The sequence below is a fragment of the Panicum virgatum genome, chromosome 7N (assembly GCF_016808335.1).
Source record: "Panicum virgatum strain AP13 chromosome 7N, P.virgatum_v5, whole genome shotgun sequence".
NCBI classification, from domain to species: Eukaryota; Viridiplantae; Streptophyta; class Magnoliopsida; order Poales; family Poaceae; genus Panicum; species Panicum virgatum.
In genome coordinates, this window is record NC_053151.1 from 30,366,907 (window position 1) to 30,383,803 (window position 16,897).

Consider the following 16,897-nt stretch of genomic DNA (forward strand, 5'->3'; position numbering starts at 1 on the left):
CTTATTTATGCTCTATGTTCAACTATGATGATTCATTTACAAGACCATAAATATTAATCGGAACATGGAGCGATCACCCAGGACAACAGTGCAACCACAAGACTATATGACTCTGGCTTGGTCAATTAATTAGAAACCTTAGTGTGCGATATGCTTTACCTGAAAAGGGCTAGGGGGTGTCGGTAGTTGGTGTATAGACCTGCTCGTTTGGGTTGTGGGCTTGGCTAAGACACGTTACCCTTAAAGGAGCTTTATACACTGCGCTGTTCATGTAACCTAGCGAGTAGTCCGCACTAGAGAATCTTTGTAAAGATCTCGTAGTGAATCTCTAGTCACTCACCAAAGGAAGTGTTTAAGAGCCTAGCTACCTCGGGCGACATGGGAGATACGACTTGTGGGTAAAGATGTGCCACCTCTGCAGAGTGTAAAACTAACCGGTTAGCCATGCTCACGGTCATGAGCGGCCTGGACCCTCACATGAGTAAACTATGGAAGATGGACTTAAATTGTGCATTTAATTGATGTTGGGGATGCATTACATTAATTGTGGGATGGTATACACTTATACTTGGTAGTAATTAAGTTGCTTAATAAAATTTGACTAACTAAAATGCTAACTACTTAAATTCATCAGTCTTCCCATTTATAAAGTCTTGCATGTTTATTATACTATTCTCCCCTTGCTGAGCACGACATGTGCTCACGCTTGTGTTTATTTATTTGCATCTACACTACCAGGACTGCTGCTCGGACGAGAGATTTGAGGATTTCTCTGGAGATTTCGACGAGTTCTAGGCGAGCGTGCTTCCAGTCGATTGCCAGTGAAGCGTGGAGCCATCATTTCCAAGATGAAGCTGTGTATCTCTGATAAACCTTTTAATCGTTGTAAGTCTCTTTTACGTGACATTGTTGCTCATTTTGCCATTATGACATCACTATATATATGGAACTTGATCCTGGCATACATATAGTTATGTATTCGATTTTTTTAAAAACCGGGTGTGACACTTCCTCCTCGTGGAGGCACAGTGCACCGAGCTGGTCGGTGACGAACTCCAGGCTTCCGAACCGGAAGGTCTGGGAAGGCGGGAATGGTGGAGGCGCCCACAATCCGTCGCGGGGGATCGCGGGAAACTCCAGGGAGCCGAAGCGGATCGTCTCCCCGTGGCTCACCGCCGGAGCGGCGAATGGAGTGATCAAAACTATCCAATCGCCAAAGCAGTGAACGCACAAAGCGCTCCCCACGGACGGCGCCAAACTGTCGCTGTGGGAAATGGGCGACTACAAAACTACTCGATTGCTCGTTTGTTGTGCGCTTGATCGGATATGGTCTAGCACGCAAAGACTCGAGGATTTAGACTAGTTCAGGCCGAATGTGCCCTACGTCCAGTATGGGGGTGGTGTTCTTGCTCTATTGCTCTCGAGCCCGGGTGCTAAAAGTACTGAGGGAAGCTTACAAACAGTATCCAGCAGTGTCGAACCTCTAGGAGTCCAACCCTTTCCTACGTGGGGGGGGGGGCTTTCCCTTTTATAGTCCAAGGTGGAGCCCCCATTTACATTTGTCTAGCGTTGTGTCTTGGCTCCGTCTGGGAGTTCTTTGTCCTTGTCAGTTGTCGAGCCCCACTCGATCAGTCGGGAGAGGGGAAGCTTGTGCCTTGTTAGTTTTCTTGGGCAACGGGTTGTCCAAGTGTTGTCCCGTCGTCGGCCAGTCGGGATGGCCTGGTCACTTGGATAGTCGCTCGGGGATCCACTCTGGTCTTATCTGTCTGGGTCTACGTTCCTTATCCGCAGGGCTACTTCACGTCATCATCGCGTAGCCTCTGCCCGTAGGACAGCACGCCCGGCGAGGGGCACCTTACCGAGGCCAAGTAGGGATGTCCGGTCACGCTCGCTGGCGTAATGGAGTGGTGCGCAGGGGGCGACCATCATTACGGTGCGGGAGGCGACGCTCGTTAACGCTCTCTCCTGTTGCGTCGCGGGGCCCGCACGGGAGGCGCTGTCCCTCTGTCAGAGAGCACTGTAGCCTACATCTACGCCGCGCGATAAGGGGAGCTGGCGTCGTGGAGCCTGTACTGGGGCCTGGCTTGACCGGCACGCCTGCCAGGCTGGGCGGCAATCTTGGAGCGCACGGCCCGGGTCGTCCGGTATGGCTCTGACCCGGGGCGCTAGGTCGGGAAAACTCCACGTGTCCCGGGAGGTCGGGCTCCCGGCCGTGTCAGCTTACGAAGGAAGGCAGCCGCCCACGAAGGTTCGTGGGCCGCGACGCGTCCAGCCCAGGAGACTCGTTGGGCCGTCCTTATGTGAGTCAGGCCCGTCAGGGGTCCCGGGTTCACACCCCATCAAATACCTAGTCAATTGGATAGCCTATCATTTTATAGAGGTTTCTATTTTTAGCAAGGAGGTAAAATCTGTATATTTACCTAATATTTTACAGTGTCTCTTGAGATGCTCTAAAATATAAAAAATTCTTTCCCTGCTGGCCGGCGTACCAAGAATGACGAACCCGACCACAAATAAAACAACTCCTACACAACTGTCCTCACTGGTAAGGGAATTTAAAAGGAAAACAGAAATTATCCAAAAACTGATTGCATGACAGCCTTCTTACGCAAAGTTCTTTTGCAAAGAAATGGAGGAAAATCAATCGGTTAGAATGAAGGAGTTACCTTTAATGATCGGTTTCCCTTCGTTTCATCTTCTAATCGGGTGGAGGATGGAGTGGATCTAGAGAAGGATAGGGAGGGGCGGCGCCATGGAGGTCGGGTCGTGTGAGGAGTGGAGGAAATAAGAAAGGGAACACGAGGAAGAGAACGGTTGTTGTGCGGACCTATATTCGGCTGAGTCACACCACGCCCATTGCGTGACTCATCCTTGCCACTAAGGTGGGTCGCGCCGCCACATGTGGCGTGACCAATTCTTTAATTTCCAACTTCAGAGGCACACTATGCCATTATAAGTTCGTTCAAATATTTTCTTTTTCTCAAAGTTTAATCTACATCTTGCATTCATTGCAGCAATGGTAGAGATCTGGGCTGTCGGTCCGACCAATCAGGCTGGGACAGTGGGACAGCAGCTGGTTCATGTTTCAAGTCCTTCAGAGATCAAACGACATTCTTTTGATCTGTTTCCCAAATAACACGGTTTTTAATTCCTTTTGATAACTTTGCTAGATCACGGAAGCCATGTCCAGTGATTGTCACGGCGCATGGCATTTGCTGGCAGAAGCCAGTCAACAAACTTCAGCGGTAGAAAGTGATGTTTCTCCAGAAAGAGGGAGATGAGCTGTTCGATCAAGAAGACATGTCGGCGGACCAAAACCATCACGAATGAGCGCGATCCACCTTATTCAACGCTGCACGTGCGACGTCTGATCCCTTCTTTTGCTTCATGGCCTAAGCCTAACCTTTTCGACTGAAGAAACTCAAACTGGCATAGAGATAGAGTGGCTTAATAGTAAGTGATTGGTTCAGACTTCAGAGAGATTCTACGCATGTGGAACTTGAGTGTTCAGACAATGGTTCAGGATTCCTCGTAGAAATTCTTCCCCAGAATGTTCTAGTGATAATGCATATATGTACACTAGAGATAAGTTTTTTTAGACCGAAAACCTTTTCGGACTAGAGATAAGTTAATACGCGTCTAATCTTTCATGTTTGAACCGAATGTGGCCTTCGATCGACAATAAAGAAGTGAAACTGCTGGTAGTGGCACTCTACTGCGAGCCTTCTGCAAGGCATTCAGTTCATCCGCAACTTTGTGAAGCCTAGTCCGAGAGCATCTGCTTCTGGTCAAGTTACAGCTTGCAAGTAGCCTCAGACTTTGAACAACTGTGCTCACTATGTACTGTTCTTTTTCTATACATGGAATTTGACTAGGAACCAGGAACATCAGTCCTTATTCCAAGTTCCATTTGTATTTATTTTATTCTACTTGGTACAGTACCATTGATGCCAAAGTGATGGCACTCGCTTTGGTCCAAATTTTCAGTCCTTGATAATTTGGTTTACCTCTAAAGTCTCTATCATCGAAAAGATGCGGTTTTCTGCATATAACCAAATTTGTTCACGCGGACGGAGATGAATCAGATGAAATGGACTCGTGAAACCTGTGGGGTTGGAAATGCAACAGACCAACTGGTGAAGGAGCAAGAATTTTTGTAAGTTCAAATTACTAACCACATATAGTCAAATCCGAAGAACTCAAGTTACAGGCTGCTTCCAGTAGAACCACTGTAACAAAATGAGGGAAATTCTCAGGAATGTAATCAAACAACCGCGCGCTTGGATTTATTCCTGAGAGTGACAAGACTGACTCGTGTAAAAGAGTGCGTTGAGCAGTAGTCATTCATACATAAATCAAAACTACACAGGGTCACTGTTCTTATATTATTGAGGGAAAAATGGTCACATGTTCATGTCAGCTGGACAGTTCTGAACCGAAGTGTTTCTGTCCACAAAACAGTCTTCCTGATGGTTAATGTCAGTCTAGCACGTCAGTAATGCGTAGTACTATATAGCTTACAGCTTGTTTGTGTTGTCAATCGTCAAGATCATCCAATCCTTGCAAATGATATCATCCTGGGTGAGACCGTGAGAGTGGATTTTGTAAGCACAGCAGCACCAACCCATCCTATCACGTGGCTCAAGCTTAATTGTCAGATTGGCATCGAAGGGTTAAGATTGAATCATGTCACCCGGGACTCAAGAACAGGACGATGTGCTATAAACAGCCAACCCACCGGGGTATGTGCACTCTGACCGTACTAACTTTCGAAAAATATGTTATCTTAAAGAAATGCAATTAAGATTACTAAGGTCATGTTTAGTTCCCAAAAAAATTTGCACAGTACTCATCACATTGAATCTTCGGACACATGCATGGAGTATTAAATGCAGTTGAGAAAATAACTAATTACACAGTCTAACTGATTAGCACGAGCTGAATCTTTTAAACCTAACTAGTCCATAATTGAATATTATTTGTCAAGTAATAACGAAATGTGCTAAAGTATCAAATCCTAAACTTTTCACCAACTAAACACACCATAATAAGTTTCGTTTATATCCACCAGCTAATTCATTAGTTGACTAGCCCCTTGTTTAGATGCAAAATTCAAAATTCCAAAACTATCACATCAAATGGGAATCTTACATGCATAGAGTATTAAATCTAGATGAAATAAAAAACTAATTATATAGTTTACTTGTAAATTGCGAGACGAATCTAATGAGTCTAATTACGCTATGATTAGACACTAGATTGCTACAGTAATTACTATAGTACACATGCTCTAATGGTGGATTAATTAGGTTTATTAGATTCATCTCGCGATTTACAGACAGAATCTGCAATTAATTTTGTGATTAATCTATATTTAATACTCAAATGTGAAAATATTTCATTTCCAAAAGTTTACTAGCTGCATCTAAACGAGGGCTAGCTAAACTTAGTTAGGATGGACTAGCTAATTGAATACTAGTTGCTATCCCGCTTGTTATAAGAACTTAAGATCGCACATTACTCCCTCTGTTCCAAATTACAATTTATTTTGGCAGTTTAGATACATGTTTTTACCCGCAAAAAAAGATATATAGTTTTTACTTATGTATTTAGACACAATGTACATCAAAATATATGTATAAAAAATCAAAATAAATTGTAATTTAGGCTGTGTTTAGTTTGTGAAATTTTTTGGATTTGGGTACTGTAGCATTTCATTGTTATTTGACAATTAATATCCAATCATGGACTAATTAGGCTTAAAAGATTCATCTCGTCATTTACAGTTGAACTGTTAATTATTTTTTAACTGTATTTAATGCTCCATGCATGTGTCCAAAGATTCGATGTAACGAGTACTGTAGAAAAAAAATTTGGAAACTAAAGTAGCCCTTGTTTAGATGCATAAAGTTTTGGGTGTAAAGTACTGTAGCACTTTCGTTTGTATTTGGTAATTATTATCCGATCATGGGTTAATTAGGCTCAAAAGATTCGTCTCGCAAATTACAGACAAACTGTGTAATTAGTTATTTTATTTAGCTATATTTAATACTTCATGCATGCGTTCAAAGATTAGATGTGATGGGGAATCTTGTAAAGTTTTGGAATTTTAAAAGCAACTAAACAAAAGCGTAGTAGTTGTTACTGTTTGAATCCATCCTATATTCCTATCCAGTATCTGGATGGATGCCTCTGCGGACTAGTCAGTGGCTGGTTAGACGGGCCCACCAAGAGCCGAACTAAGTAAGAACTAACCGACCCGCCCTTTGTTTAGATGCATAAATTTTTGGATGTAAAAAATTGTAGCATTTTTGTTTGTATTTGATAATTATTGTTCCACCATGGATTAACTAGGCTCAAAAGATTCGTCTCGCAAATTACAGACAAAGTGTGTAATTAGTTATTTTATTTAGCTACATTTAATACTTCATGCATGCGTTCAAAGATTCGATGTGATGGAAAATCTTGTAAAGTATTAGAATTTTAAAGGCATCTAAACAAGGGCTTAGATGCATAAAGTTTTGGTTGTAAAACACTGTAGCACTTTGGTTTGTATTTGGTAATTATTGTCTCACTATGGATTAACTAGATTTAAAAGATTCGTCTCGCAAATTATAAATAAATTGTATAATTAGTTATTTTGTTTAGCTATATTTAATACTTTATGTATGTTTTTAAAGATTCGATGCGACGATAATTTTTTTAAAATTTTGAAATTTTGAAAGTATCTAAACAAAAGGGCCCGGGCGAACGGGGCCCGCACGGTTCGAATCCGAGTAGTCGATGGCGCGAAACAGACTCGCGCGAAAGTATGGCGCCGCGCGCCGCGCGCCCGCGCCCCGCCACAACCACCGAGTCGGAGTCGGAGACGAAAGCTGGCAAAAGCCTGGGATGGAGCCGGGACCGGGGACGACGCTTGCTTCCCACGCGACCCGCGGGCTATATTGCCGCGGACCCATCACGATCACGCCCACATCCTCCGACTCCTCCCCTGCTCCGCCGTCGATCGCTGCCGCCGCCACGAACAACCCACTCTCCTCGCCTTCCGAGTTCCCCAGCTCTCCCCGGATCGCCGCGCGCGATGGCGATGGTGTCCCCCTCCCCCGCGCCCGGATCGGCCGCCGCCTCTTGCTGCCTCTCGGCGTCGTCCGGCGGCCCGTTCGTGGTGAAGCGCCGGCCCTCCTTCCAGGCGGGCCTCGGCGTCGACGGTCGCGGCCGCAGGAGGTTCTGCTACCAGTCGTCTCCATCGTCGTCTCCCCGCTGCTCGCCGCGCGCCGGGTCGACGCCGGAGTACACGCCCCTGACGCCCTCGCGGGGGCCTGCATCTCCCGATTACGCGGGCTGCTTCGACGGCGGCGACAGGTCGTCGCCACCTCCACGGTACGCGCCGCATGCCGCGTTGCCGGAGTACGCGCCGCTGAGCTATGCCAGCCGCGCGGGGTCGCCGGACCCGGAGTATTCGCCTGCCACATCAGAGTACACGCCTGGCACCCCGGAGTACACCCCTGGCACCCCGGAGTACACGCCTGGCACGCCGGAGTACACGCCTGAGAGTCCTCCCCAGCGCGCCGCTACGCCGGAGTACACCCCCAGCACGCCGCCGGTGTCCGACGCCGAGTCGCGCGCGCCTCCAGCGCGCCGCCGCCATCACCCGTACCAGAGGAGCCAGGCCAGCCGCGGCCGGCGCGCGGCCACACCGGAGTACACCCCAAGCACTCCGCCTCCGTCTCCGCCCGTGTCCGACGCCGAGTCTCGCACGTCTCCAGCGCGCCGCCGCCATCATCCGTACCAGAGGAGCCAGACCAGCTGCGGCCGGCTTCACCGTGCCTTCTCACATCAATATGGATACTAGATAGATCTGTAGACTGTAATAGTGAACATCTTGCTTGGGGCAGATCAAATTGCTGCCTTCTATGTATGACCCACAATTAATCGATTGATGTTGCATTAGGTAGATGTTGTATTACGCTGCATGGAACGATTCGTCAAAAATTTTGCTGCAAGTTTCATATGATCTTGTTTTCCTGTCCATTGCTGCTTCACCTCTGAATTGGGATTGTACCATTATTTATCGAGTTTGATTGCAAACTGCAACTTCAGATGCATATATAGTACGATGCGCTATTTCAAGATCCGACCAAATCCTTTTCTGAAATTGTGACGTACCTCCTAAGAGGTAAGAGGTTGATTAAATCTGGACTTTTAAATTTTAGAAGAAAGAAGCCAATTAATTAAATGCAAAAAAGATTTTACATGCTGTTTCAGTTAGCATGCATGCGGCCATGCACGCAGGGGGAATCAATTTCAATCTACTTCACGCATGTTACATTTAGTTGTTGTCACATTAGAATAGAAAAAAGTGTACAAACGTGTTATATTTAATTATATCTATTTTGCTGAAGGCTTGGAGAAAATCAGATAGACTGATTCCATCGTATATGTAACCCTTTTTAAAAAGAAAAAAAATTATGTCAGGTTACGAAAAAATATTTCAACTCACACATCTCATATCTAGTATAGATCTACTAGATATTTAAATCACATGCCATGTCACTCTTTTTTTTCTAGCAAATCCAATTTCAAATATGATTGGCACATGTCACCGTGGCGAAATGGCAAAAATGTTGCATGCAATCTGCTATGTGTATGTGACACTCTTGGAGGGGACAAAAAATGTTTCTTGTCTCAATTTAATGGCAGGCACATCATATGGTAAAAAAAATCTAGTTGGCAAATGTCATGAAAAAAACGTTACACCCAATTTGCTACCAGTATGTGATGAGTGATGGATATGTGAAGTGCATGTCATGGAGGGGACAAAAAAATGTGTCCCAATTTAATGGCCGGCACATTGTATGGCAAAAAAAAACAACAGAAATCTGGTTGCCAAATGTCACGTCATGGCAAAAAAAAAAGTTACACCCAATCTCCTACAACTATGTGACGAGTGCATGGAGGAGAGATCTCAACTAATTAATCATGCATGCAAATTAGATCTAATCCTTAATTTTCGGATTTTAAATGCATAAAATAAATATTAAAATTATTACCTCCTAAGAGGTAATAGTCTATAAGATCAACGGTCCACAGTTATTTCGGTGTACCATACAAAATGCCCTCAAAGGAACAACATGAGCTGACAGGACCGACAGATCAGGCTGAAACTGCAGCTTGTTCGAGCTTCAGACCATCCAGAAGCCAAAGCCATACTCTTTTGACAACAATGATGTCTCCTCCTTATCTCTATGTATAGTATATCTGGGAGAAACCGGTCAACAAAACTCAGCAGCAGAAAGCGATGTTTCGTCAGAAAGAGCTGTTGGATCAAGAGGGATATGTCGCTGGGTCGATCAAAAGCCAGCACCGAAAGAAACTGTTCAACTCTGCACGTGCGACGTCTGAATCTCTTCCTCTTGCTTCATGGCCTAACCTTATCGTCAAAGAAACCCAAGCTGGCCTCACGGCTTAAGACCCTGACCCAGGAATGGTTCACAGCGATCCCGCACGTGTCGGTGAGTACTGTTCAGAGAACACTCCAGGATTCCTCATAGAAATTCTTCTTCAGAATGTTCTAATGATGATTATCTGCGTACACTGAACCTAATAGGCCTCCGATCGGCAAAAGAGAAACTACTAGTAGTATACTCTAGAATGAGCAACGCTGAAAGGCATTCAGTTCATCCACAACTTTTGCCAGAGCATCAGTTTTTGGTCCAAAGTTACAGCTTGCAAGCAGCCACAGACTTTGAACACAGCCCCGTGCTTGGGTTCATGTGATGGTATGCTACTATGCTCCTCCTGCCCAACCATGGAATCTGACAGTCTGACTTGGGACGGCGCCAGGAGAGCAACCCTAATTCAAAGCTGTTGCTTTGAACTACCACCTTGCTGGCACTTCATTCGTCTTTATTTCCTTTTATCTTTTTTGGTGTACTCCCAGTCCCAGTAAAATGACAGCGATAGCACTCGCTAGCTTGATAATTGGGTTTTACCTCACTAAGGTCTCTATGATAGATGTCTTTCTCTTTTGCGCATATTTACCCGATTTGTTGACGCGATCGCAGACTAAACCGGTAAAATGGACTCATAAAAAAACTACAAAATGGGGGTTTGAAATGGAACAAAGTTTTACCAGTACTAGCACTAGGTTGAATAACACTTGGTATTATTGCACAAAGTCAGCCACGCAAACGCATACAAAAAAAAAGGTAAACACACAAGTTCATTAAAGTGTGAGCTAGAAATTTGGTGTAACAAGTTCAAACAATGACCCTTCAGTCGCATTCGAATAACTCAATCCACATGTTATTTCCACTAGAACCGCCATAAGAAAAAATCACGTTCTCTAGAAGAGGGAAAAAGTATTGTTCAGCAGATGCAGCACCTTACTAGCTCGAGTATGTGAACCATAATTGCATCATGTGATCTGCAGTGCAGCTACCCATATAATCAGCTAGTACATTTTTAAGTTACACACCGGTATATACAAAAATAATGTCTTGCCTTTCCATCAGCGTTGGTAGCGTTTGATTTGTCTCGTATGCTATGGCAAAAATTGCTAGACGTAGTCTAGATTTCTCTTAGGAATAATGGTGCCGATTCAATCCATCTAGTATAAAAGTATGGTTTTCTCTCGATTAGTTGGATCCTTGGTTGAGGGCAGCTTTACGGGTGAGTGTTTGCTAGTCACATCCCGCAATTGCTTTCTGGCACCATCGTAATGCTATGTCTAATCAAACATGGATCACTTGTTACACCATAACCATAAATTAACATCAAAGCATCATTGGGCAAATTATAATGTCAAACCATTAGTTGTAATTCAGGTTTGCTGAATTATGTCAAATGTATAAATATGAGGTTATCGTGTGCTAACATTTTGCTCAAGGTTGATTGCTAACATTTTGCTCAAGGTTGATCCATCAAAGCGACAGTTTAGTTCGGGTGCTTGGTCTTTTGTGCAAGTCGGCTGCAAAATTTGAGTTCAATTATTTGTCGTGGTTTGTTTTTGCAATCAAATGCATCTGCTTTTTCTATGGCCTGACTCTCCTCTTTCCTTGCAAGTTTCAATCCATATAGTGGATGCTTATAATGCATGTACTTTCTTTTTTGTTGTTTTGGTGCACCAGCAAGATGAGGCGACCGAATTAAACTATATAATTCATCTGCTTGAATCTTGATCACATGATTAAAAAGATTATAAAAATAGATGGCCATATTTTTATTTAATGTGGGAACTTCGAAATTCAGGTTGATCAAGACACCAATTAAGTTAGGAAGAGAAAGAATATTTGTTAAAATTTTGAATTTATATATGTATTTATTAGATGTATCAGATACAGGTTAGTTGAGTAGACCCGATAGATTTTCATAAAAATCCAATAGTGTAACTCTCCCCCTTTTATGATTGACATGTATTTATAGACCGAGCTAATTTCTAGACCCACTCGGTGAATGTAGTGGCTTCTTAATTTTTTAGTTTCAAATGTGTTAAGTTCTAATTTTTTTTATTTTTCTAGTTCCAAATTTACTTATCTACTAACGTATTTGACATGGATTTTTTGATCGTGTCTTATGTTTTTCTAATTTTTAAATTTTTGTATTAGCTATTTACTAATAATTGGATTAAATCCTATTTTTCTTATTTTTCTAGTTCCAAGATTATCTATCTAAAGGTTTGGCGGTGAAGCTATAATGTGATGTTTTTTTAAAAAAAAATTCTGGACACAAAAGGTGCTCAAATTTTGTTGTACCCATAAACAGACATGCATGTATCTATTATGTGATGTTTCCTTAATGGAGTCCGAGTGATGCATGTACCTAATTGATGTGCTGAGTCTCTAATTGGAGTCCGAGTCTAATTGATGTGCAGAGTCTAATAGGAAATACAAACTTTTTATCCAATATTTATGTGATATGGATTCTTTAGAATAATATAGTCCGTTAGATCTTCATAAAATCTAACGGTGCAAATCATTCTCTTTTTTAGATTAACGTGGGAATTTCTAGACTCTCTCGGCGAACGTGGTGGCTTCTTTAACACTCCTTTAATAATATAATAGATAGATAGATGGTTTTCAGAGGGTGACAATAGACATAGTAATGGTTCACAACCTTTTGTTTTTGAGGGAAAGGTCTAGAACACAATTTACTAGCAATGGTTTTCCAGCCTGGACATTGAACCACAAAACAATATATCTCAAGTCAAATCGTTTGGCGTGCAATTCTCTACGCTTGGAGTGGATCCGGGCGATGTCCTTTTAACTGCACACGCAGGGTCCAATCTTTGAACAGATACGCATGCGAGCAAAGCTACAGACAAGTCTAAGTCTTCTCCTTTTATTTTAAAATTATGTTACTATTTTATTACTATTCGCCATTTCGCCTAATTTTCAAGCTGTTTTTTCAGGAAAACCTGACCGGAATGTAACTTCTCCATCTGAACTTCTGAACCCTGCAACTCCTTTGATTTGATAAATATATCTGCATATATATATATACCACTACAAAACAGACTGGCAGTCCTCTGCCGGCGCTGGCATGCCTAATTTTTCAATACATGAAAAAAAAAGTGTGGTAAGAGATTGCGGTGGAGAAAAGAGAACTACTGGCCTTTCGTGTACCAGTCGAAAATTACACGCAGTTAACTCTTGCTGTTCAAACCGAACTACCTGAAGTCAACTGTGCTCGATGACCTGAACAAACGGGTAACCGTCACGTTAGCTCGGTCGAGAGTAAGGACTGAGGAGAAGAGTTCCTGTGCACAATAAACAGTATTATTGCGCGCCAATAATTTTTTAGACGATCTTGCACGCTAATAATAACACACCTTTACTAAAAAAAACATAGCAATGACTAACAATAATATCTCGAGAGCGCTATTTGACCGTGGAAGATTGAGGATAATGAAGAATTTTATATGGAACAGAACCACTTAATCCTCCTGTACTTATGTAACTTTCCTCAGACTACTCCATCAACGCAATAAACTCAAACTTTCTTTCTTAGAAAAAAGAAGCACTCAGTTTTTCTTGTTGTCACTGTATGTCTACGTGGCATGCAGGGTCGATCTGTCGGTCGGATAATATTATTCGCGCAAACTTTCCACAAAATTTCCCCAAAGTTTAATCTACACCTTTGGTCATCATCTTCTTTTATATGATGATCATACTAATATATATGATCAATGTCTGATGAATCCTAGAGTAGTCCCCTGCAAGTGGAGCTAGCCGAGTCCCTTGATTTGGGTAATGCTGCTGCCTCTGCTGGCTACAGCGCCACAAAAGTACAGTGCAGAACCAAGACTTTGGCGCTGCCCTAACCTAGCCGCGTTTAACCCTGCCATTAGCTGATTAGCGGCGCCTAGTGCAGTCTACAGAACCGCATTGTTTATCCTCGCTGAGCTGCTCGAGACGGCGATTAACCGGCGCAGCTCCTGGGTTTTTCAACTGTACAGATCACACTGTTTTGTAGCCTAGCGGTGTCGGTCCGGTAACAAAGATTCGTCCCGGCCTCGGCCTCGTTCTGTCGTGGAGCTCTGCATCGGAGCTGCTGCTGTTACTGCAATGTCACACTCACACTGGTGGCTGACAAGTGGGCCAGGAGTGGCGAAGCCAGAAATGGAAGGCAGAGGGGCTGGTGATCCTTCTTCTTCCTTGCTCTCTCCCTTCCTTCATTAATGGTCTCCAAAATTTTAAGGGGTGGTGGGAGGCTCCACGGAGTTTTGGGCAGTAGGGGGGCTGGAGCCCCCTCAGCCCCCTATAGATCCGCTCCTGGCAGGCACGATGTCACACGTGGCCGATGACATGAATCTCATGAGAATTTTTTTATCCAGTTTTTTTCAGAGAGAAAGGCAAGGGAGATGGAGAGGGGAAAAGTACTCAAAGAATTGCTCGCGCTCATCATAATGCTTCCGACGCACTCAAAAAAAATTCAGGTGATGGCTTTTATTTCTTCTCACGCCCCATGTTAACGCCACCACGTTGCTCGCTGCAAATGGAATAATCATGACACATGGAGTGCAGACCGGTCCACGATCGGCTACAGCGCTGGCGCCAGTGATCTACACACCAGTCGACATCGTCGTAGCATGAGGGGCACATTCTACTCCTGCCGCAGAAGCTTTTGCCAAATTCTAGCGAGACAAACTGACAAACTCATAGCAAAGTTTTTTTTTATTGGTAGTCTCATAACAAAGCTTTTGCCGTTGCAATGTTAAGTTTCACCTCCTAGCTTGCAGAGGCAGTTGATTTTGTCAAACAAAATTCCCGATTCCAACCAAATTCATCCGAGGCTTCGCAAGTTGCCAAGTGTAGCTGCTGATACAGTTCTAGGTCCTGATAAGCCTGCTCTGAGAAAAGAGGAAGCTAGCAGCCCTGGTGGACTTTTTTTTTTTTTGAAAAACACAGACCTGATGAACATGAACATTGCAGCCTTGCAGGTTGCAGCCTCTCTGTCCAACCGGGCGTTCCAATCTGTGAAGTTTTCAGGCTGCAAACTTTTCCCCGCCTCCTCTCGCTCGCCACCCCTCCCCTGTTCCGGTCCAATCCCTAGACCTTTCCCTTTCGGCGACCACCCGCCCGCAAAAGAAAGTTCGCCATCCCTTTGCCTTTATCTTCTTCCTCCTTGCAAGCACCCCTCCGGCCTCTCGCTTGCATTGCATTGCTCTTGCTTGTCCTTCCGTCTCGTTCTCTCTCTCTCTCTCTCTCTCTCATCTTCGACTGGGAACCCATATTCCAGCACTGTAGCCTGCAGCATCAGCAGCAGCTCCTGTTGTCTGGCCGGCCGGCTTTATGGCCATCGTCTCATCTGCAGCGAGTTCAAGTACAACCACATCAGGGGCTGGCCACAGGCCACAGTGCAGTAACTCTGCTGCGGTCACTCGAGCGGCATCGTCATCTGTCGCGTCGCGTCGCGTCGCCATGGATTCTTGATGGGGGGTGCGTGGGAGTGAGTGCTCGATAAAAGATCAAGGGCTTTATTGGTGCTGCGGTGCTTCGCGCTGCATTGCTCTTCGGAAGCTGGAGCTCTTGATCTCACCGCCCTGCTTGTGAGTTCTTGGCGTTTTGGGAGTGATTAGCTTTGCGTTGGTTCTTGATCTGCTCTTGCCGTCTTGGAGTGTGGGCCTTGAGTTGGGAATGAGTTCCTGGCGTTTCGTGATCACTTCTTGCTGATCCGATCCCTGTAAGTGCTCGCGCGCAAGATGAGCATCCCGCACCTGTTCAGGTGCCCGATCAGCCTGGACATCTTCACCGACCCCGTGACGCTGTGCACGGGGCAGACGTACGACCGCCCCTGCATCGAGCGGTGGCTCGCCGCCGGCCACCGCACGTGCCCGGTCACAATGCAGCCGCTCGGCGACGCCGTGCTCGTGCCCAACCGCACCCTGCGCCACCTCATCGAGCGCTGGCTCTCCGCCGACCAACAACACATCCCCGAGCCCACGGCTGCCGCCGCCGACGACGACGCGGAGGCGGAGGAGCCGTCGCTCGCGGCGCTCAAGCGCTGCCTCCAGTCCGGCGCCGGCGCCAATGCCAAGGTGGCCGCGCTCAAGAAGGCGGCGACGCTGGCGGCCGAGTCGGACGTCGGCCGCGCGTGCATGCTCCAGCTGGGGTTCCTGCCCGTGCTCCTGCAGCTCGTCTTCCACGCGCCGGCGCCGTGGGACCTGTCCGAGCAGGAGGAGCTGGCGCTCCAGTGCGCGCTGAGCCTGCTGCCGTCGAGCCCGACCTCGCCGGAGCATGGCTGCCTCAACATGCTCAGGACGGAGGCCAGCCTGACGGCCTTGGTGCGCCTCCTGGAACGCGGCCGCGCCCGGGTCAGGGTGGGCCTGTGCCGGCTCCTGGAGACGATCGCCACGGCCGCGGCGACGCGGGAGCTGGCGCTCGCCGCCGCCGCGTCGCCGCGCGTCTGGCAGGCACTCCTGCCGCTCCTGCAGCGCGCCGACGAGCGCGTCTCGGGCGCCGCGGCGCGCGCGGTCGCGGCGGTCTGCTGCGCGGCCGAGCCCGCGCGCGGCAGCGCCGTCCACCACGGCGCCGTGCCCGCGCTCCTCAAGTGCCTGTCGTGGGCGTCGGCGGGCAAGGGAGGCGGAGGCGCCGGCGCCGCGGCTGCGTCGAGCGCGCTCGCGGCGCTGGAGGCGCTGGCCGCGTCGGAGGCCGGGCGCAGGGCGGTGGCGCGCGAGCCCGGCGCGGTGCGGGCGCTGGTGAGGCACGTGTTCATGATGTCGTCGAGCAACGAGGGCAGCGAGCACGCGGTGGCGGCGCTGCTGGCCGTGTGCAGGGAGTCGAGGGCGGAGCGGAGCGAGGCCGCCGGCGCCGGGGTGGTGACGCAGGTGCTGCTGCTGCTGCAGAGCCAGTGCGACAACAGGGCCAAGACCAAGGCGAGGTCGCTGCTGAAGCTGTTCAGATCCATGTGAAGCAATCAAGCGAGCGGTTAGGTTAGGTGTTGATGCCGCCATGCCGGTGTGTAAGGTGCTAGGCTAGACGTTCTTGGCTTTCAAGCTGTAAGTCCTGCATCAAGAACGTCTGCTAATTCATTTCATGGATACATCTTGTAAGCTGTGTCAAGAATGCATGCCAATTTCAAGCCAGGTTATTTTGCAATGCTGGAGCTTGGAGACTGGAGAAGATAGTTCGGGAGGATTAGCTCCGGGCCTCCGGTATTTCATGACTAATACAGATTTTACTAAAACTTTAAATACGAACTTAAATTGCGTTGAACAACATTAAGCAGGGATAGCTCAGTCGGGAGAGCGTCAGACTGAAGATCTGAAGGTCGCGTGTTCGATCCACGCTCACCGTAAAAGTTTCGTTTATTTTTTTTGTTATATTTTTTAAAATTTTCAAACAGGTGAAGTCACAAGCATTTTTTGGGGGGTTTTATATTTCGGTACGTGTTTCAT

General features: G+C 46.4%; 2 protein-coding genes and 1 non-coding gene across 3 annotated transcripts; all 3 read left to right on the plus strand.

Moving 5' to 3' along the window:
• The first annotated feature begins 7,081 nt into the window (after nt 1–7,081).
• Nucleotides 7,082–7,852, plus strand: LOC120681133 (DNA-directed RNA polymerase II subunit RPB1-like). Its single transcript, XM_039962667.1, has one exon. It carries the CDS (start codon nt 7,082–7,084, stop codon nt 7,850–7,852), a length of 771 nt encoding a protein of 256 aa, XP_039818601.1.
• A 6,635-nt stretch (nt 7,853–14,487) lies between these two features.
• Nucleotides 14,488–16,598, plus strand: LOC120680793 (U-box domain-containing protein 25-like). Its single transcript, XM_039962339.1, has one exon. The coding sequence runs from the start codon at nt 15,203–15,205 to the stop codon at nt 16,409–16,411; it is 1,209 nt and encodes a 402-aa protein (XP_039818273.1). The 5' UTR covers nt 14,488–15,202; the 3' UTR covers nt 16,412–16,598.
• Nucleotides 16,599–16,724: 126 nt separating this feature from the next.
• Nucleotides 16,725–16,797, plus strand: TRNAF-GAA. The gene has a single exon. It is a non-coding gene; the product is annotated as a tRNA-Phe (tRNA).
• The last annotated feature ends 100 nt before the right edge of the window (nt 16,798–16,897 follow it).